The 22762-nt window shown below is 41.0% G+C and overlaps 1 protein-coding gene across 2 annotated transcripts in view; it reads right to left on the bottom strand.

Annotated features, from left to right (window-relative positions):
• The window catches only part of DENND4A (DENN domain containing 4A), an 858339-nt gene that overhangs the window by 307056 nt on the left and 528521 nt on the right, over window positions 1–22762 (bottom strand). For both annotated transcript variants that reach the window (XM_053718534.1, XM_053718535.1), the window contains exons 19-21: window positions 10362–10490; window positions 10158–10271; window positions 9715–9831 (exon numbers count right to left, since the gene is read on the bottom strand). In XM_053718534.1, the coding sequence (XP_053574509.1) occupies window positions 9715–9831; window positions 10158–10271; window positions 10362–10490 (360 nt within the window). The remainder of the gene's footprint in view (window positions 1–9714; window positions 9832–10157; window positions 10272–10361; window positions 10491–22762) is intronic.

Raw genomic sequence — 22762 nt, 5'->3', positions numbered from 1 at the left:
TAAACACAGCCTAGGGAAGATCTAATCAGGATTAAGTACATCCCAGGAAAAGCCGATAGAATCTGGAACGATGGAAATTTAGCTTGGGAAGAGTACAACTTCCCACCCAAGCGGAGGATACTCTATGGGGACTTCGAAGTATTCTTGCACTGATTATTATCCAGATCTCGCAGCTCAACCTTATGGCACTGTGTCTGGAGCCCAATCTTGGGGGCTCTACATGAATGAGAGAGCTTCTAAGTATGCCCTAAAGGATAAACTACAATTTACCCTAATTTGCGACATGACTCTGGAGGAACTGGATGCAGACAACTTGAGGTAGCATGCTACAATTGACACAGGAAAAATGCTGCCCGTCTTATGAAGTCTTCCTAATTGTGACATGCCTTTTTCTTCAGAAATCTGGGCAGTTGAATTCAGGACAGGTGACTGAGAACGAGCGGAGGTTCAGTATCTATTTAGTAAGATGCATAGCAGGTTGCTATAATTTAAATGCCCTTTGTCTTCTAGCTATCTGTCCACTCCATATATTTCTTGGGGGACTTTTCAAAGTACAGACTTTCTATTCTGTGACAAAGAAATGTAGTCCCATACTTCTCTGGTCACAGATAGGAGTGGGATAAATGACCAGTTTAAGATAATCTGTACTGCATTTAGTATGTGATTTCAATCTTATTCTTCTTGTTTGCAATGGTCTTTTTTTATTGATAATTATACAACTGTACTTATTATAGGACCTATATGTTGATCCTTTCTATTTTAGTCAGTCATGGCTACAAGTAGGTTAAGTATATAACTTCCATAAAACTCTCTTTAGAGCGCAATTACCTATTACATTGAGCCTGTCTAGGAACTGCCTATGTTAGATCAAATAGTCACATTTTAAATTAAATGTGGCCTCGCTAGCATTAGTCGACACTAGGGTTCCTTTTTCCCCCGCTATGTCTATGGATGCTGGGGTGCCAGTCGAATCTACCAAGAATGTTGTCAAGATATGCTCAGGGTTCCCTCATGTGATATGTTAACATGGCTATTGTTAGATGCTCATACTGTTATCTTTCTTTGTTCATGGGTTAATTAATGTGCTTGTGACCTCTTCTCAACTATGCTTGTTATTATATGTGGGAATTTGCTTCTGTTTTGCATTATAATTTTAAGCAAGTGCAAGATTGAGTCTATCTCCTATGAAATGCTAAAGTGGTTCTTTGTACATTTTTGAGAAGGCTCAAATAGTAAGTATCTTTGTAGCTTTACTATTTCATGACCTTAAGTTAAATAGCCTTTTCATCCATGGCCTGATTTAGATGTTATTAGAGCCTCATATGGCAAATTACATGGCTGATGATTCTTTAACTCCTACCCACATGTATGTATGTGGCTCATATTTATTTTGTAGTCTTTAGATAACTGTTTTAAGATTCCTTCATGCTTACTAGTCTAGATAAGTTCACCAATAAGGGCTTTATCTCGGGGCAAGCGTTAAAATCAAACTTTAATTATGATGAGCTCCAATTCATATTCTTTAACACATGTCATCAATCTATGCACTCATAGCTTTTCTACAGGATGAGTTCCTAGAGTGGCCTTTTTGTGATTAATGGGAGGCAAATGGTTTCATAGTTATAAGTGTTTACTTTATAATCTGCTGGACCCATAAGTGGTCGTGTTTGTTTCCTACCCCCTGACAATCCCCTCTGTTCTCTAGTTAAGTGATCAGTGGTCCAAGAGAGGCCACTATATATCTCAATGGTGAGTGTTATACTGTGTATTAATTAAACTTTCATACAGAGTATATTCTGTATTACAATTTTAAAAATTTGAGGTATATTTTTATTGTGTCAGAAAGAAAATATTTGATCTGTTTGTGGATAACCTTGAAAAACTGTACATGATTTGCTTGTATGTATGTGCACATTACCTCAATAAAAAGTATATTATAAAATAAAAAAACTGGTCAATCAAGGAGGACTGACTATAACCATGGTTTGTGTAACCTCTGGAGGCAATATCTCTAAGACCCTACGAAATAAAGGGCTATATTGTGGAATACCTCCGTTGGTAGATGGGTTCGAGGAGGCATAGCTTTTTATGTCCAGTGAGCACTCATATTACCATAAGTAGGAGAGACATTAAACTTGCAAATAGAACAGAAGAGAAATTTTGATTTGACTAAGCAGTTTTAGTGAGACAGCTGGTCTTGGTTAAGAGTATCTGAATCATGCACAGTTCTGTTTGGGTCCAAGGTGAGAAGGGTCAAAAGGATGAGAATGTTCAAGGGAGAGGACCACAAGTGTGTGATGAAGAAGTGAATTGGGTTGGTTGCAAATCACAAGTACATCTTGTCTGATGTATTTCCTACTTCAGTACTGTCCATCAAAGGAAGCACAGTGGGTCTCATTCACTACAAATGAGCGAATTCAAGGAGGTAGAGGAGATTATAAATTGAGTTCTCTTAGTGGGATATAGAAAATAAGAAAGCCATCTATCCTCTAGATGGGGGACCAACATATATATAGAATAGTGACTGCTCTTAAGAAAAGAAAATGTAATGTGGTCTTCTAGGTAAGTAAAACCAAAAGCATAGTCTCATTGAAAATAAATATATAGTGCTAACAATCATAGTTTTAATGAGGCATATCCATTACGAGAGGGTAAATCAATCATGGATTTAACAATGATGTGGTCTCAGAGTCCAGCACAATTGAGAAGGGTATGTGGGATAGCTCTAGTTCTGGTATGATACTTGGAATCTGCAAACACGTAGCAGACAGGGACTGAAGCTATAATGTGTCAATATGGTGAACCAGTGACCAGAAAGAAAGCAGCAGTAGAGAGAAAAAAATAGGATGGGTAGCTAAGTAGGCCAAGAATTGTACATGTGTCTTGAGCACTGTATGTTTAATATTGTTAAAAGTTTTGTAACAACTAAATCCTTTGATACACTGCACGTATTACATTGTAAATATATTTTACTTTTATATACTTTTAAAATGTTTCATCCTTTTAAGGAGTTATCTTCTAAAATACTTTAGTAAGTACAGGTGGCCCTCGGTTTACAACGGTTCAATTTGCACCGTTTCAGAATAACAACCTTTTTTTTCAGTCATGTGACTGCTATTGAAAAGCATTGAGAAGCAGTGCATTGATTAAAATAGCCAATAGGTGGAGCTGTCCGCTTGTGTTGCAGCAAAGATATGCAAGCCAAGCAAGCTGAAATTAACCAGTTTAACCAGACCTGAGCTATCAAGCAGCTTGCAAAGGAACAAGATCTTCCTGTCTATAAATCAGTCCAGATTGGAATGCATAGAAAATAACTGTTTGCAGAAAAATGCAAGTAAAGTCTGTGTTGTGTGATTATTTTATTAGGTTTATAATGCTGTTTAGCAAATGTTTTTGTTCATTTAACTTAGTTTAATTATATATTCTGTGTTGTGTGATTATTTTATTAGGTTTATAATGCTGTTTAGCATTTAAAGTCTTCATTTCACAGCTTTAAAAAACATAATTTATGCTTACCTGATAAATTTATTTCTCTTGTAGTGTATCCAGTCCACGGATCATCCATTACTTATGGGATATTAACTCCTCCCCAACAGGAAGTGCAAGAGGATTCACCCAGCAGAGCTGCTATATAGCTCCCCCCCTAACTGCCATTACCAGTCATTCGACTGAAAACATGCAGAGAAAGGAAAACCATAGGGTGCAGTGGTGACTGTAGTTTAATGGAAAAATTACCTGCCTTAAAGTGACAGGGCGGGCCGTGGACTGGATACACTACAAGAGAAATAAATTTATCAGGTAAGCATAAATTATGTTTTCTCTTGTTAAGTGTATCCAGTCCACGGATCATCCATTACTTATGGGATACCAATACCAAAGCTAAAGTACACGGATGACGGGAGGGACAGGCAGGCTCTTTATACGGAAGGAACCACTGCCTGAAGAACCTTTCTCCCAAAAACAGCTTCCGAAGAAGCAAAAGTGTCAAATTTGTAAAATTTGGAAAAAGTATGAAGAGAAGACCAAGTTGCAGCCTTGCACATCTGTTCAACAGAAGCCTCATTCTTAAAGGCCCAAGTGGAAGCCACAGCTCTAGTAGAATGTGCTGTAATTCTTTCAGGAGGCTGCTGTCCAGCAGTCTCATAGGCTAACCGTATTATGCTACGAAGCCAAAAGGAGAGAGAGGTAGCCGAAGCTTTTTGACCTCTCCTCTGACCAGAATAAACGACAAACAGGGAAGACGTTTGTCGAAAATCCTTAGTTGCCTGTAGATAAAATTTCAGGGCACGGACTACATCTAGATTGTGTAGCAGACGTTCCTTTTTCGAAGAAGGATTAGGACACAAAGATGGAAACACAAGCTCTTGATTGATATTCCTGTTAGTGACCACCTTAGGTAGGAACCCAGGTTTAGTACGCAGAACTACCTTGTCTGAATGAAAAATCAGATAAGGAGAATCACAATGTAAGGCAGATAACTCAGAGACTCTTCGAGCCGAGGGAATTGCCATTAAAAACAGAACTTTCCAAGATAACAACTTGATATCAATGGAATGAAGGGGTTCAAACGGAACCCCCTGTAAAACATTAAGAACTAAGTTCAAACTCCATGGTGGAGCAACAGTTTTAAACACAGGCTTGATCCTAGCTAAAGCCTGACAAAAAGCTTGAACGTCCGGAACTTCTGACAGACGTTTGTGTAAAAGAATGGACAGAGCTGAAATCTGTCCCTTTAAGGAACTAGCGGATAAACCCTTTTCTAAACCTTCTTGTAGAAAAGACAATATCCTCGGAATCCTAACCTTACTCCATGAGTAACTCTTGGATTCGCACCAATATAAGTATTTGCGCCATATCTTATGGTAAATCTTTCTGGTAACAGGCTTCCTAGCCTGTATTAAGGTATCAATAACTGACTCAGAAAAACCACGTTTTGATAAAATCAAGCGTTCAATTTCCAAGCAGTCAGCTTCAGAGAAATTAGATGTTGATGTTTGAAGGGACCCTGGATCAGAAGGTCCTGTTTCAGAGGTAGCGACCAAGGTGGACAGGATGACATGTCCACTAGATCTGCATACCAAGTCCTGCGTGGCCATGCAGGCGCTATTAGAATCACTGATGCTCTCTCCTGTTTGATTCTGGCAATCAATCGAGGAAGCATCGGGAAGGGTGGAAACACATAAGCCATCCCGAAGGTCCAAGGTGCTGTCAAAGCATCTATCAGAACCGCTCCCGGATCCCTGGATCTGGACCCGTAACGAGGAAGCTTGGCGTTCTGTCGAGACGCCATGAGATCTATCTCTGGTTTGCCCCAACGTCGAAGTATTTGGGCAAAGACCTCCGGATGAAGTTCCCACTCCCCCGGATGAAAAGTCTGACGACTTAAGAAATCCGCCTCCCAGTTCTCCACTCCCGGGATGTGGATTGCTGACAGGTGGCAAGAGTGAGACTCTGCCCAGCGAATTATCTTTGATACTTCCATCATTGCTAGGGAGCATCTTGTCCCTCCCTGATGGTTGATGTAAGCTACAGTCGTGATGTTGTCCGACTGAAACCTGATGAACCCCCGAGTTGTTAACTGGGGCCAAGCCAGAAGGGCATTGAGAACTGCTCTCAATTCCAGAATGTTTATTGGTAGGAGACTCTCCTCCTGATTCCATTGTCCCTGAGCCTTGCCTTCAGAGAATTCCAGACAGCGCCCCAACCTAGTAGGCTGGCGTCTGTTGTTACAATTGTCCAGTCCGGCCTGCTGAATGGCATCCCCCTGGACAGATGTGGCCGAGAAAGCCACCATAGAAGAGAATTTCTGGTCTCTTAATCCAGATTCAGAGTAGGGGACAAGTCTGAGTAATCCCCATTCTACTGACTTAGCATGCACAATTGCAGCGGTCTGAGATGTAGGCGTGCAAAGGATACTATGTCCATTGCTGCTACCATTAAGCCGATCACCTCCATGCATTGAGCTACTGACGGGTGTTGAATGGAATGAAGGACACGGCATGCATTTTGAAGCTTTGTTAACCTGTCTTCTGTCAGGTAAATCTTCATTTCTACAGAATCTATAAGAGTCCCCAAGAAGGGAACTCTTGTGAGTGGAAAGAGAGAACTCTTCTTTTCGTTCACCTTCCATCCATGCGACCTTAGAAATGCCAGTACTAACTCTGTATGAGACTTGGCAGTTTGAAAGCTTGAAGCTTGTATCAGAATGTCGTCTAGGTACAGAGCTACCGCAATTCCTCGCGGTTTTAGTACCGCCAGAAGAGCACCCAGAACCTTTGTGAAGATTCTCGGAGCCGTAGCCAATCCGAATGGAAGAGCTACAAACTGGTAATGCCTGTCTAGAAAGGCAAACCTTAGATACCGGTAATGATCTTTGTGAATCGGTATGTGAAGGTAAGCATCCTTTAAATCCACTGTGGTCATGTACTGACCCTTTTGGATCATGGGTAAAATTGTCCGAATAGTTTCCATTTTGAACGATGGAACTCTTAGGAATTTGTTTAGGATCTTTAAATCCAAGATTGGCCTGAAAGTTCCCTCTTTTTTGGGAACCACAAACAGATTTGAGTAAAACCCTTGTCCTTGTTCCGACCGCGGAACCGGATGGATCACTCCCATTAATAAAAGATCTTGTACGCAGCGTAGAAACGCCTCTTTCTTTCTTTGGTTTGTTGACAACCTTGACAGATGAAATCTCCCTCTTGGGGGAGAGAATTTGAAGTCTAGAAGGTATCCCTGAGATATGATCTCTAACGCCCAGGGATCCTGGACATCTCTTGCCCAAGCCTGGGTGAAGAGAGAAAGTCTGCCCCCCACTAGATCCGTTCCCGGATCGGGGGCCCTCGATTCATGCTGTCTTAGGGGCAGCAGCAGGTTTCCTGGCCTGCTTGCCCTTGTTCCAGGACTGGTTAGGTCTCCAGCCTTGTCTGTAGCGAGCAACAGCTCCTTCCTGTTTTGGTGCAGAGGAAGTTGATGCTGCTCCTGCTTTGAAATTACGAAAGGAACGAAAATTAGACTGTCTAGCCTTAGGTTTGGCTCTGTCTTGAGGCAGGGCATGGCCTTTACCTCCTGTAATGTCAGCGATAATTTCTTTCAACCCGGGCCCGAATAAGGTCTGCCCTTTGAAAGGTATATTAAGCAATTTAGATTTAGAAGTAACGTCAGCTGACCAGGATTTTAGCCACAGTGCTCTGCGTGCCTGAATGGCGAATCCGGAATTCTTAGCCGTAAGTTTAGTTAAATGTACTACGGCATCTGAAATAAATGAGTTAGCTAACTTAAGGGCTTTAAGCTTGTGTGTAATCTCATCTAATGGAGCTGATTCAAGTGTCTCTTCCAGAGACTCAAACCAAAATGCTGCTGCAGCCGTGACAGGCGCAATGCATGCAAGAGGTTGCAATATAAAACCTTGTTGAACAAACATTTTCTTAAGGTAACCCTCTAACTTTTTATCCATTGGATCTGAAAAGGCACAGCTACCCTCCACCGGGATAGTGGTACGCTTAGCTAAAGTAGAAACTGCTCCCTCCACCTTAGGGACCGTTTGCCATAAGTCCCGTGTGGTGGCGTCTATTGGAAACATCTTTCTAAATATCGGAGGGGGTGAGAACGGCACACCGGGTCTATCCCACTCCTTAGTAACAATTTCAGTAAGTCTCTTAGGTATAGGAAAAACGTCAGTACTCGCCGGTACCGCAAAATATTTATCCAACCTACACATTTTCTCTGGTATTGCAACTGTGTTACAATCATTCAGAGCCGCTAACACCTCCCCTAGTAATACACGGAGGTTTTCCAGCTTAAATTTAAAATTTGAAATATCTGAATCCAGTTTGTTTGGATCAGAACCGTCACCCGCAGAATGAAGCTCTCCGTCCTCATGTTCTGCAAATTGTGACGCAGTGTCTGACATGGCCCTAATATTATCAGCGCACTCTGTTCTCATCCCAGAGTGATCACGCTTACCTCTTAGTTCTGGTAATTTAGCCAAAACTTCAGTCATAACAGTAGCCATATCCTGTAATGTGATTTGTAATGGCCGCCCAGATGTACTCGGCGCTACAATATCACGCACCTCCCGAGCGGGAGATGCAGGTACTGACACGTGAGGCGAGTTAGTCGGCATAACTCTCCCCTCGTTGTTTGGTGAAATATGTTCAATTTGTACAGATTGACTTTTATTTAAAGTAGCATCAATACAGTTAGTACATAAATTTCTATTGGGCTCCACTTTGGCTTTAGCACATATAGCACAGATATCTTCCTCTGAATCAGACATGTTTAACACACTAGCAAATAAACTAGCAACTTGGAAATACTTTTCAAGTAATTTACTATAATATGAAAACGTACTGTGCCTATAAGAAGCACAGAAAAAGTTATGACAGTTGAAAATTAATAAACTGAAAAGTTATAGCATCAAATCTTTGTAAAAAAACACAATTTTAGCAAAGGATTGCTCCCATTAGCAAAGGATAACTAACCCTGATAGCAGAAAAAAAATACAGAAATAAACGTTTTTTTATCACAGTCAACTACAATCTCACAGCTCTGCTGTGAGTGATTACCTCCCTCAAAACAAGTTTTGAAGACCCCTGAGTTCTGTAGAGATGAACCGGATCATGCAGGGAAGACAATAAACTTCTGACTGAATTTTTTGATGCGTAGCAAAAGCACCAAAAAAGGCCCCTCCCCCTCACACATAACAGTGAGAGAGATCAGTAAACTGTCATAAATTAAATAAAACGACAGCCAAGTGGAAAAAAATAGTGCCCAAAACATTTTTTTCACCCAGTACCTCAGAAAATTAAACGATTTTACATGCCAGCAAAAAACGTTTAACATTAATAAATTGAGTGATATTAAAAAGCCTGTTGCTAGTCCCTGCAAATTAGGCTAAAGTTTTATGCATACAGTATAATTCCAGTGAAGTGCCATTCCCCAGAATACTGAAGTGTAAAATATACATACATGACAGCCTGATACCAGTTGCTGCTACTGCATTTAAGGCTGAGTTTACATTATATCGGTATGGCAGAATTTTCTCATCAATTCCATTGTCAGAAAATAATAAGCTGCTACATACCTCTTTGCAGATTAATCTGCCCGCTGTCCCCTGATCTGAAGTTTACCTCTCCTCAGATGGCCGAGAAACAGCAATATGATCTTAACTACTCCGGCTAAAATCATAGAAAAACTCAGGTAGATTCTTCTTCAAATTCTACCAGAGAAGGAATAACACACTCCGGTGCTATTATAAAATAACAAACTTTTGATTGAAGGTATGAAACTAAGTATAATCACCACAGTCCTCTCACACATCCTATCTATTCGTTGGGTGCAAGAGAATGACTGGTAATGGCAGTTAGGGGGGAGCTATATAGCAGCTCTGCTGGGTGAATCCTCTTGCACTTCCTGTTGGGGAGGAGTTAATATCCCATAAGTAATGGATGATCCGTGGACTGGATACACTTAACAAGAGAAATAATGTATTAGGTGTTACTTATGCCAATTTTGAGAGGGGCCTTGAACCTAACTCCCTCACTTCCCATTGACTTACATTATTAACTGGGTTTCAATTTACAACGGTTTCGATTTACAACCATTCCTTCTGGAACCTAACCCCGGCGTAAACTGAGGGCTACCTGTATTTTCTTTTACTTTTAAGTGTTTGTGTAGCTGGTTAAGAAAACAAAGCATGTTTTGCTTGCTTACCACTGTTAACTTCTTTGGACATTCTCACAATACTAGATACAGACTCTGCTTTTGAGACATCACTGACAAGCTGAGGAAGACCATCTCTGCTGCCTTTGGAGCTCTCACCATCAGACACTGAGAATAAGAGAATTGATGACTTACAGAAATAACAGACATTAACTAAATAAGCATTCACTAAATATATGCCTGAACTAAATCAAAGCGTGTTTGACACAACTATCCCTCAACATTCAAATCTGTACTGCTTGCCCTATATTGTACTCTGAACTTAAGTCTGCTTGCTGATTTAGTAGTATGTTTTGCTCACTTGTTACATGCTTCTAGTTTTCCAGAAATTATCAATTATAAAAAAAATGTATAGAAGGCATAGGACAGTGAAAGAATTTGGGTGTTATCAGATGAAGATAGGAGTGATGTCTACACATACAAGTAATACATACATGAACTGATGTCACTCTCTCTTGAGTCTTCTTTTTCCTCTTTTATGTCATGCACTGCTCCTCTACGTACTTCTTCTTTGGACAATGAGCTATACCCAAGATCAGATTGCCCTCCTAAGAAAAAGAAATCGAATAACAATTCTAAATATTTTTTGCAAAAACATTGTTTTGCTAACCAATACATTATATCCACGCATTGCATACCTGTGCTAGATCTGTCATCAGCAGTGTCTGCACTGGTTACATCAGTGTGGAAAGGTGTCTGTTCTGGGGGGTTCATATCGATAGAACTATCCATGCTACCATGGCTAACAGCATCCAAGTCACTACCATCTGTGAAGGTGCAGGATAGAAAAGGAAGCAATTTGTCATCGATATAATAAAAAAACATAATTTATGCTTACCTGATAAATTTATTTCTCTTGTAGTGTGTTCAGTCCACGGGTCATCCATTACTTATGGGATATATTCTCCTTCCCAACAGGAAGTTGCAAGAGGATCACCCAAGCAGAGCTGCTATATAGCTCCTCCCCTCACATGTCATATCCAGTCATTCGACCGAAACAAGACGAGAAAGGAGAAACTATAGGGTGCAGTGGTGACTGGAGTTATAATTTAAAATTTAGAACCTGCCTCAAAAAAGACAGGGCGGGCCGTGGACTGAACACACTACAAGAGAAATAAATTTATCAGGTAAGCATAAATTATGTTTTCTCTTGTTAAGTATGTTCAGTCCACGGGTCATCCATTACTTATGGGATACCAATACCAAAGCTAAAGTACACGGATGATGGGAGGGACAAGGCAGGAACTTTAAACAGAAGGAACCACTGCCTGTAGAACCTTTCTCCCAAAAACAGCCTCCGAAGAAGCAAAAGTATCAAATTTGGAAAATTTGGAAAAAGTATGAAGTGAAGACCAAGTTGCAGCCCTGCAAATCTATTCAACAGAGGCCTCATTCTTAAAGGCCCAAGTGGAAGCCACAGCTCTAGTGGAATGAGCTGTAATTCGTTCAGGAGGCTGCTGACCAGCAGTCTCATAGGCTAAACGTATTATGCTACGAAGCCAAAAAGAGAGAGAGGTAGCCGAAGCCTTTTGACCTCTCCTCTGTCCAGAGTAAACGACAAACAAAGAAGAAGTTTGCCGAAAATCTTTAGTTGCCTGTAAGTAAAACTTCAGGGCACGGACTACGTCTAGATTATGCAAAAGACGTTCCTTCTTTGAAGAAGGATTAGGACATAATGATGGAACAACAATCTCTTGATTGATATTCTTGTTAGAAACAACCTTAGGTAAATACCCAGGTTTAGTACGCAGGACTACCTTGTCTGAATGAAAGATCAGATAAGGGGAATCACAATGTAAGGCAGATAACTCAGAGACTCTTCGAGCCGAGGAAATAGCCATCAAAAACAGAACTTTCCAAGATAAAAGTTTAATATCAATGGAATGAAGGGGAACACCCTGCAGAACTTTAAGAACCAAGTTTAAGTTCCAAGGAGGAGCAACAGTTTTAAATACAGGTTTAATTCTAGCCAAAGCCTGACAAAAAGCCTGGACGTCTGGATTGTCTGCCAGACGCTTGTGTAAAAGAATAGACAGAGCAGAAATCTGTCCCTTTAGTGAACTAGCGGATAAGCCCTTTTCTAAACCCTCTTGTAGAAAGGACAATATCCTAGGAATCCTAACCTTACTCCATGAGTAACTCTTGGATTCACACCAATATAAATATTTACGCCATATCTTATGGTAAATTTTTCTGGTAACAGGTTTCCGAGCCTGTATTAATGTATCAATAACCGAATCCGAAAACCCACGCTTTGATAGAATCAAGCGTTCAATTTCCAAGCAGTCAGCCTCAGAGAAATTAGGTTTGGATGGTTGAAAGGACCCTGAATTAGAAGGTCCTGCCTCAGGGGTAGAGACCATGGTCGACAGGACGACATGTCCACTAGGTCTGCATACCAGGTCCTGCGTGGCCACGCAGGCGCTATCAGAATCACTGATGCTCTCTCCTGTTTGATCCTGGCAATCAGTCGAGGTAGCAACGGAAAACGTGCTGCTAGTGCATCTACTAGCACCGCTCCCGGGTCCCTGGATCCGTAACAAGGAAGCTTGGCGTTCTGGCGAGATGCCATGAGATCCAGATCCGGTTTGCCCCAACGATGAATCAGTTGAGCAAATACCTCCGGGTGAAGTTCCCACTCCCCCGGATGAAAAGTCTGGCGACTTAGAAAATCCGCCTCCCAGTTCTCTACGCCTGGGATGTAGATCGCTGACAGGTGGCAAGAGTGAGACTCTGCCCAGCGAATTATCTTCGAGACTTCCAACATCGCTAGGGAACTCCTGGTTCCCCCTTGATGATTGATGTAAGCCACAGTCGTGATGTTGTCCGACTGAAATCTGATGAACCTCAGTGTTGCTAACTGAGGCCAAGCTAGAAGAGCATTGAATATTGCTCTTAATTCTAGAATGTTTATTGGGAGGAGTTTCTCCTCCTGAGTCTACGATCCCTGAGCCTTCAGGGAATTCCAGACTGCTCCCCAGCCTAGTAGGCTGGCATCTGTTGTTACAATCGTCCAATCTGGTCTGCGAAAGGTCATTCCTTTGGACAGATGAACCCGAGACAACCACCAGAGAAGAGAATCTCTGGTCTCCTGGTCCAGATTTAGCAAAGGGGACAGATCTGAGTAATCCCCGTTCCATTGACTTAGCATGCATAGTTGCAGCGGTCTGAGATGCAGGCGCGCAAATGGCACTATGTCCATGGCCGCGACCATTAAGCCGATTACTTCCATGCACTGAGCTACTGATGGGCTTGGAATGGAGTGAAGGACACGGCAAGCATTGAGAATCTTTGATAACCTGGACTCCGTCAGGTAAATCTTCATCTCTACAGAATCTATAAGAGTCCCTAGAAAAGGAACCCTTGTGAGTGGTAACAGAGAACTCTTTTCCACGTTCACTTTCCACCCATGCGACCTCAGAAATGCTCTGTATGAGACTTTGCATTTTGAAAACTTGACGCTTGTATCAGAATGTCGTCTAGGTACGGAGCCACCGCTATTCCTCGTGGTCTTAGTACCGCCAGAAGTGAGCCCAGAACCTTCGTAAAAATTCTCGGGCCGTAGCTAACCCAAAGGGAAGAGCTACAAACTGGTAATGCCTGTCTAGAAAAGCAAACCTTAGGTACCGATAATGATCTTTGTGAATCGGTATGTGAAGGTAGGCATCCTTTAAGTCCACTGTGGTCATATATTGACCCTCTTGGATCATGGGTAGGATGGTCCGAATGGTTTCCATCTTGAACGATGGAACCCTTAGGAATTTGTTTAAGACTTTTAAGTCTAAGATTGGTCTGAATGTTCCCTCTTTTTTGGGAACCACAAACAGATTTGAGTAAAACCCTTGCCCTTGTTCCGTTCGCGGAACTGGGTGGATCACTCCCATCACTAAGAGGTCTTGCACACATTGTAGAAATGCCTCTTTCTTTACTAGGTTTGTTGATAACCTTGACAGATGAAACCTCCCTTGTGGAGGAGAAGTTTTGAAATCCAGAAGGTATCCCTGAGATACAATCTCCAACGTCCAGGGATCCTGTACATCTCTTGCCCAAGCCTGGGCGAAGAGAGAAAGTCTGCCCCCCACTAGATCCGTCTCCGGAGAGGGGGCATTGTCTTCATGCTGTCTTAGGGGCGGAAGTAGGCTTTCTGGCCTGCTTGCCCTTGTTCCATGACTGGTTGCCTTTCCAACCCTGTCTGTAACGAGCAGTAGTTCCTTCCTGTTTTGGAGCGGAGGAAGTTGATGCTGCTCCTGCCTTGAAGTTACGAAAGGCACGAAAATTAGACTGTTTGGCCTTTGATTTGGCCCTGTCCTGAGGAAGGGTGTGGCCTTTACCTCCCGTAATGTCAGCAATAATTTCCTTCAAGCCGGGCCCGAATAAGGTCTGCCCTTTGAAGGGAATGTTAAGTAGTTTAGACTTAGAAGTTACATCTGCTGACCAGGATTTAAGCCATAGCGCCCTACGTGCCTGTATGGTGAATCCGGAATTTTTAGCCGTAAGTTTGGTTAAATGCACTACGGCATCTGAAACAAACGCATTAGCTAGTTTAAGCGTTCTAACTTTGCTCAAAGTCTCATCCAATGGTGCTGTGCGAATCGCCTCTTCCAGAGACTCAAACCAGAATGCCGCTGCAGCCGTGACAGGCGCAATGCATGCAAGAGGCTGCAATATAAAACCTTGTTGAACAAACATTTTCTTAAGGTAACCCTCTAATTTTTTATCCATTGGATCTGAGAAAGCACAGCTATCCTCCACCGGGATAGTGGTACGCTTGGCTAAAGTAGAAACTGCTCCCTCCACCTTAGGGACCGTCTGCCATAAGTCTCGTGTGGTGGCGTCTATAGGGAACATTTTTCTAAATATCGGAGGAGGGGAAAAAGGCACACTTGGTCTATCCCACTCCTTACTAATAATTTCTGTAAGCCTTTTTGGTATAGGAAAAACATCAGTACACACCGGTACCGCATAGTATCTATCCAACCTACATAATTTCTCTGGGATTGCCACCGTGTCGCAATCATTCAGAGCCGCCAACACCTCCCCTAGTAACACTCGGAGGTTCTCAAGCTTAAATTTAAAATTTGAAATTTCTGAATCCGGTCTACCCGGATCAGAACCGTCACAGACAGAATGAAGCTCACCGACGCAGTATCAGACATGGCTCTCGTGTCATCAGCGCGCTCTGTCCTTAACCCAGAGCTATCGCGCTTGCCTCTTAATTCGGGCATATTGTATAATACTTCTTTCATAACATTAGCCATATCATGTAAAGTGATTTGTAAGGGCCTTGATGTACTTGGCGCCTCAATCTTACGCATCTCCCGAGCGGGAGACGAAGGTACTGACACGTGAGGAGAGTTAGACGGCATAACTTCCCCCTCGTCGTCTGGTGATAATTTCTTTATCGGTACAGATTGACTTTTATTCAAAGTAATATCAATACAATTGGTACACATATTTCTATTGGGCTCCACATCGGCTTTTGAACACAATGAACAAGCAGATACCTCTGTATCAGACATGTCTAAACAGACTTAGCAATGAAGCTAGCAAGCTTGGAAATCACTCTCAATAAGTTTACAAGCAATTATAAAAAACGCTGTAGCGCTTTTAAAAACACAGTTGAATTACAAAGAAAACTAATTCAGTTATAGACAAACAATTCTTAACGAGAAGTGTATTAATTAGCAGAGGATTGCACCCATTAGCAAAAGGATGATTAACCCCTCAATACCCAAAAACGGATATCAAATTAAGATTTAACGCTTTAATCACAGTCAAACACACTGTCACAGATCTGCTGTGACTGATTACCTCCCTCAAAAACGAATTTTGCAGACCCCTGAGCTCTCTAGAGACGTCCTGGATCAAGGAGGAAGAAACAGAAAGACTGTGCTAGAATTTTAACTGCGCAACAAGGCGCTAAAACAAGTTCCCTCCCACTCATATTACAACAGTGGGAGACCTGATATAACGGTTTCTATGCCGAAAAATACGTTAGCCATGTGGAAAAAAATCATGCCCAAAAGATTTATCACCAAAGTACCTCACAAAACGAATAACATGCCAGTAAACGTTTTAAAAACAACATTTTCAATGTCATGTAAAGTTATCACTAAGCCTGCTACCAGTCGCTTCCACTGCAGATAAGGCTTAAACATTATTTCAGTATTAACAGTATTTTCTCAGTCAATTCTAGTCCCTAGAAAATAACTCAACTGCGCATACATTTATCAGCCTGATACCAGTCGCTACTAGTGCATTTAAGGCTGTACTTACATCATATGGGTAACAGCAGTATTTTCTTAGTCAATTCCATTCCCAGAAAATAATGTACTGCACATACCTCATATGCGGGGGACCCCGCATGCTATTCCCCTCTTACTGAAGTTACCCTACTCCTCAGAATGTCGAGAACAGCCAGCGGATCTTAGTTACGTCTGCTAAGATCATAGAAAAACGCAGGCAGATTCTTCTCCGAAAACTGCCTGAGATACAAAAAAACGGCACACTCCGGTGTCATTTTAAAATAACAAACTTTTGATTGAAGAATAATTAAGTAAAACTCCAACTCCTCTCGCGACCTCCTTCTTTGTTGAGGGTTGCAAGAGAATGACTGGATATGACATGTGAGGGGAGGAGCTATATAGCAGCTCTGCTTGGGTAATCCTCTTGCAACTTCCTGTTGGGAAGGAGAATATATCCCATAAGTAATGGATGACCCTTGGACTGAACACACTTAACAAGAGAAAAAACAAATGTCTGAACAACATTATCAATTCAACTTTGTAAGTTTACTCCAAGTTTTAGCAGGTTGTTGTAAATCATATTAAAACACATACCAAGAACCTGTAGAGTAAGTCAAGCAATCCACTTCAGCTGAGAAGAAACATGATGAAATGACTATAAATTATAGGTAGCCCTAAAAAATTGTACATCAAATAGGTCCTAGTCTCTTGAGACGCTAAAAAAAGCTGTTAAGTGTAACTGACTTACCCATAACCCCCAGTCATTCAGCCGAAGGAAATGGAAAAGGATGAAACACAAGGGTGAAAAGGTTCCCTCAGTTTACACAAAAAAACTGCCGAATTACAAATAAAAGAGGGCGGGTCGTGGACTCTCCATGTCAGGAAATAAATACATTTATCAGGTAAGCATAAATTTTGTTTTCTTTCCTATGACATGGAGAGTCCACAACATCATTCCAATTACTAATGGGAACCAATACCCAAGCTAGAGGACACGGAATGAACAGGGAGAAGGACCTAAACAAAAGGCACCACCTCTTGAAGAACCTTTAAATTTGTAGAATTTGGAAAAAGTATGCAGAGAGGACCATGTTGCCGCCTTGCAAATCTGTTCCACAGAAGCTTAATTGTTGAAAACCCAAGACAAGGATACAACCCTAGTGGAATGAGCCGTAATTCTCTCAGGAGGCTGCTGTCCAGCAGTCTCACAAGCCAAACAAATCAAACTTCTCAACCAGAGAGACAGAGAAGTAGAAGTGCTTTTCTGACCCTTACGCTTTCCAGAGAAAACAAAAAACAGGGCAAAAGAATGCCGAAAATCTTTAGTAACTTGTAAGTACAATTTTAGAGCCCACACAACATCCAAGTTATGCAAAAGATGCTCCTTTTTAGAAGAAGATAAGGAACAACTACTTCCTAGCTCCTAGTAATAGATTATTGAGTCACAACCGCGCCCGGATATGAACCTGGGAATCCTGGGTCCCAGCCCGATTCTGTAATCCAGCGCCACCTAGAGGGCTATAAATAAAGTCACAGAACTCCACTCCAGAATACGGAAGTGCAGAAGACGCATGAGCGGTTTTTAAAAGTACAAAGTCCTTTAGAACCCTTTCTTCCATAATTCTTCAGGCAAGACTGAAGTTCTCACCTATATGAGTTAAAAAGTATATCAAAACTCAGACGAAAAATAATGTCACAGACATTCATAAAGACTTCAATAGAAACATAAATAATGTTCATTAGACAATATAGGTTATACTTAAAAATAAACCTATCAGTCAGAAATACATATACATTTTATAAAAGGATAATCCAACAGCGCATTAATCTCAATATTATGAAAGATTGAAAACAGGCTGTATACACATAACATATAAAAAAAAGAGTGCACCTTAGATAAAAGGAGCAAAGAATTATTGTGAATGATACAGAATTTATCAGGAGATACATCCTGAAAGGTAACTGTAAGTATATATATATATATATATATATATATATATATATATATATATATATATATATAAGATCTTTATTTTAATCAAGAAACTCAGCTCCTATTCCCATAAGAGAATGACTTAGCTGCCACCCGATGGAGGCAATACAATAAAAAAGGAAATTTATGCTTACCTGATAAATGTATTTCTTTTACGATATGACGAGTCCACGGATTTCATCCTTACTTATGGGATTATGCCTCCTGGTCAGCAGGAGGAGGCAAAGAGCACCACAGCAGAGCTGTATATATAGCTCCTCCCTTCCCTCCCACTCCAGTCATTCGACCGAAGTTAGGAAGAGAAAGGAAAAGCCAAGGTGCAGAGATGACTGAAGTTTAACAAAAATAAAGACCTGTCTTAGAAAATGACAGGGTGGGCCGTGGACTTGTCAAATCGTAAAAGAAATAAATTTATCAGGTAAGCATAAATTTCCTTTTCTTTTACAAGATATGACGAGTCCACGGATTTCATCCTTACTTATGGGATACAATACCAAACCTATAGGACACGGATGAAAGGGAGGGACAAGACAGGAACCTAAATGGAAGGCACCACTGCTTGAAGAACCTTTCTCCCAAGAACAGCCTCGGACGAGGCAAAATTTGGAAAAAGTGTGAAGAGACGACCAAGTTGCAACCTTGCAAATCTGTTCAACAGAAGCATAATTTTTAAATGCCCATGAGGAAGCCACAGCCCTAGTAGAATGAGCCGTAATTCTTTCAGGAGACTGCTGTCCAGCAGTCTCATATGCAAAACGAATGATACCCTTCAGCCAAAAAGAAAGAGAGGTAGCCGTAGCTTTCTGGCCCCTACGTTTTCCAGAAAAAAAAAAAACTAATAATGAAGATGATTGACGAAAATCTTTAGTCGCCTGCAAGTAAAACTTCAGGGCATGGACCACGTCCAAGATATGTAACAGACGCTCTTTCTTAGAAGGATTAGGACACAAGGAAGGAACAACAATTTCCTGATTAATATTCTTATTAGAAACAACCATAGGAAGGAAACCAGGTTTGGTACGTAACACCACCTTATCAGAATGGAAAATAAGATAAGGAGAATCACATTGTAAAGCTGAAAGCTCAGAAACTCTGCAAGCAGAAGAAATAGCAACCAAAAATAAAACTTTCCAAGATAACAACTTAATATCTATGGAATGCATAGGTTCAAACGGAACCCCGTGAAGAACATTAAGAACTAAATTCAAACTCCAAGGAGGAGCAATTGGTCTAAACACAGGCCTGATTCTAGTCAGAGCCTGACAAAAAGATTGAACATCTGGAACATCTGACAGACGTTTGTGAAGCAAAATAGACAAAGCAGAAATCTGTCCCTTTAAAGGGACAGTCTAGGCCAAAATAAACTTTCATGATTCAGATAGAGCATGTCATTTTAAACAATTATCCAATTTACTTTTATCACCAATTTTGCTTTGTTCTCTTGGTATTCTTAGTTAAAAAGCTTAACCTAGGAGGTTCATATGCTAATTTCTTAGACCTTGAAGCACACCTCTTTTCAGATTGCACCACTAGAGGGTGTTAGTTCACGTAATTCATATAGATAACACTGTGCTCGTGCACATGAAGTAATCTGGGAGCAGGCACTGATTGGCTAGACTGCAAGTCTGTCAAAAGAACTGAAAAAAGGGGCAGTTTGCAGAGGCTTAGATACAAGATAATCACAGAGGTTAAAAGTATATTATTATAACTGTGTTGGTTATGCAAAACTGGGGAATGGGTAATAAAGGGATTATCTATCTTTTAAAACAATAAAAATTCTGGTGTAGACTGTCCCTTTAAGCACTTGCTGACAACCGTTTCTCCAATCCTTCTTGGAGAAAAGATAAAATCCTGGGAATCCTAACCCTACTCCATGAGTAGCCCTTGGATTCGCACCAATAAAGATATTTACGCCATATCCTATGGTAAATCTTTCTAGTAACAGACTTACATGCCTGAATCAAGGTATCAATGACCGAATCAGAGAACCCTCGCTTAGATAAAAACATAATTTATGTAAGAACTTACCTGATAAATTCATTTCTTTCATATTAACAAGAGTCCATGAGCTAGTGACGTATGGGATATACATTCCTACCAGGAGGGGCAAAGTTTCCCAAACCTTAAAATGCCTATAAATACACCCCTCACCACACCCACAAATCAGTTTAACGAATAGCCAAGAAGTGGGGTGATAAGAAAAAGTGCGAAGCATATAAAATAAGGAATTGGAATAATTGTGCCTTATACAAAAAAATCATAACCACCACAAAAAAGGGTGGGCCTCATGGACTCTTGTTAATATGAAAGAAATGAATTTATCAGGTAAGTTCTTACATAAATTATGTTTTCTTTCATGTAATTAACAAGAGTCCATGAGCTAGTGACGTATGGGATAATGACTACCCAAGATGTGGATCTTTCCACACAAGAGTCACTAGAGAGGGAGGGATAAAATAAAGACAGCCAATTCCTGCTGAAAACAATCCACACCCAAAATAAAGTTTAACAAAAAACATAAGCAGAAGATTCAAACTGAAACCGCTGCCTGAAGAACTTTTCTACCAAAAACTGCTTCAGAAGAAGAAAATACATCAAAATGGTAGAATTTAGTAAAAGTATGCAAAGAAGACCAAGTTGCTGCTTTGCAGATCTGGTCAACCGAAGCTTCATTCCTAAACGCCCAGGAAGTAGATACTGACCTAGTAGAATGAGCTGTAATTCTTTGAGGCGGAGTTTTACCCGACTCAACATAGGCAAGATGAATTAAAGATTTCAACCAAGATGCCAAAGAAATGGCAGAAGCTTTCTGGCCTTTCCTAGAACCGGAAAAGATAACAAATAGACTAGAAGTCTTACGGAAAGATTTCGTAGCTTCAACATAATATTTCAAAGCTCTAACAACATCCAAAGAATGCAATGATTTCTCCTTAGAATTCTTAGGATTAGGACATAATGAAGGAACCACAATTTCTCTACTAATGTTGTTGGAATTCACAACTTTAGGTAAAAATTCAAAAGAAGTTCGCAACACCGCCTTATCCTGATGAAAAATCAGAAAAGGAGACTCACACGAAAGAGCAGATAATTCAGAAACTCTTCTAGCAGAAGAGATGGCCAAAAGGAACAAAACTTTCCAAGAAAGTAATTTAATGTCCAATGAATGCATAGGTTCAAACGGAGGAGCTTGAAGAGCTCCCAGAACCAAATTCAAACTCCAAGGAGGAGAAATTGACTTAATGACAGGTTTTATACGAACCAAAGCTTGTACAAAACAATGAATATCAGGAAGAATAGCAATCTTTCTGTGAAAAAGAACAGAAAGAGCAGAGATTTGTCCTTTCAAAGAACTTGCGGACAAACCCTTATCCAAACCATCCTGAAGAAATTGTAAAATTCTCGGTATTCTAAAAGAATGCCAAGAAAAATGATGAAAAAGACACCATGAAATATAAGTCTTCCAGACTCTATAATATATCTCTCGAGATACAGATTTACGAGCCTGTAACATAGTATTAATCACGGAGTCAGAGAAACCTCTATGACCAAGAATCAAGCGTTCAATCTCCATACCTTTAAATTTAAGGATTTCAGATCCGGATGGAAAAAAAGGACCTTGTGACAGAAGGTCTGGTCTTAACGGAAGAGTCCATGGCTGGCAAGATGCCATCCGGACAAGATCCGCATACCAAAACCTGTGAGGCCATGCCGGAGCTATTAGCAGAACAAACGAGCATTCCCTCAGAATCTTGGAGATTACTCTTGGAAGAAGAACTAGAGGCGGAAAGATATAGGCAGGATGATACTTCCAAGGAAGTGATAATGCATCCACTGCCTCCGCCTGAGGATCCCGGGATCTGGACAGATACCTGGGAAGTTTCTTGTTTAGATGAGAGGCCATCAGATCTATCTCTGGGAGCCCCCACAATTGAACAATCTGAAGAAATACCTTCGGGTGAAGAGACCATTCGCCCGGATGCAACGTTTGGCGACTGAGATAATCCGCTTCCCAATTGTCTACACCTGGGATATGAACCGCAGAGATTAGACAGGAGCTGGAGTCCGCCCAAACCAAAATTCGAGATACTTCTTTCATAGCCAGAGGACTGTGAGTCCCTCCTTGATGATTGATGTATGTCACAGTTGTGACATTGTCTGTCTGAAAACAAATGAACGATTCTCTCTTCAGAAGAGGCCAAAACTGAAGAGCTCTGAAAATTGCACGGAGTTCCAAAATATTGATCGGTAATCTCACCTCCTGAGATTCCCAAACTCCTTGTGCCGTCAGAGATCCCCACACAGCTCCCCAACCTGTGAGACTTGCATCTGTTGAAATTACAGTCCAGGTCGGAAGAACAAAAGAAGCCCCCTGAATTAAACGATGGTGATTTGTCCACCACGTTAGAGAGTGTCGAACAATCGGTTTTAAATATATTAATTGAGATATCTTCGTGTAATCCCTGCACCATTGGTTCAGCATACAGAGCTGAAGAGGTCGCATGTGAAAACGAGCAAAGGGGATCGCGTCCGATGCAGCAGTCATAAGACCTAGAATTTCCATGCATAAGGCTACCGAAGGGAATGATTGTGACTGAAGGTTTCGACAAGCTGTAATCAATTTTAGACGTCTCTTGTCTGTTAAAGACAGAGTCATGGACACTGAATCTATCTGGAAACCCAGAAAGGTTACCCTTGTTTGAGGAATCAAAGAACTTTTTGGTAAATTGATCCTCCAACCATGATCTTGAAGAAACAACACAAGTCGATTCGTATGAGACTCTGCTAAATGTAAAGACGAAGC

Source organism: Bombina bombina, chromosome 6, assembly GCF_027579735.1.
Source record: "Bombina bombina isolate aBomBom1 chromosome 6, aBomBom1.pri, whole genome shotgun sequence".
In the NCBI taxonomy this organism is placed as follows: domain Eukaryota; kingdom Metazoa; phylum Chordata; class Amphibia; order Anura; family Bombinatoridae; genus Bombina; species Bombina bombina.
Note: the sequence above shows the minus strand (reverse complement) of the source record. Positions and strands in the feature narration are given on the sequence as shown.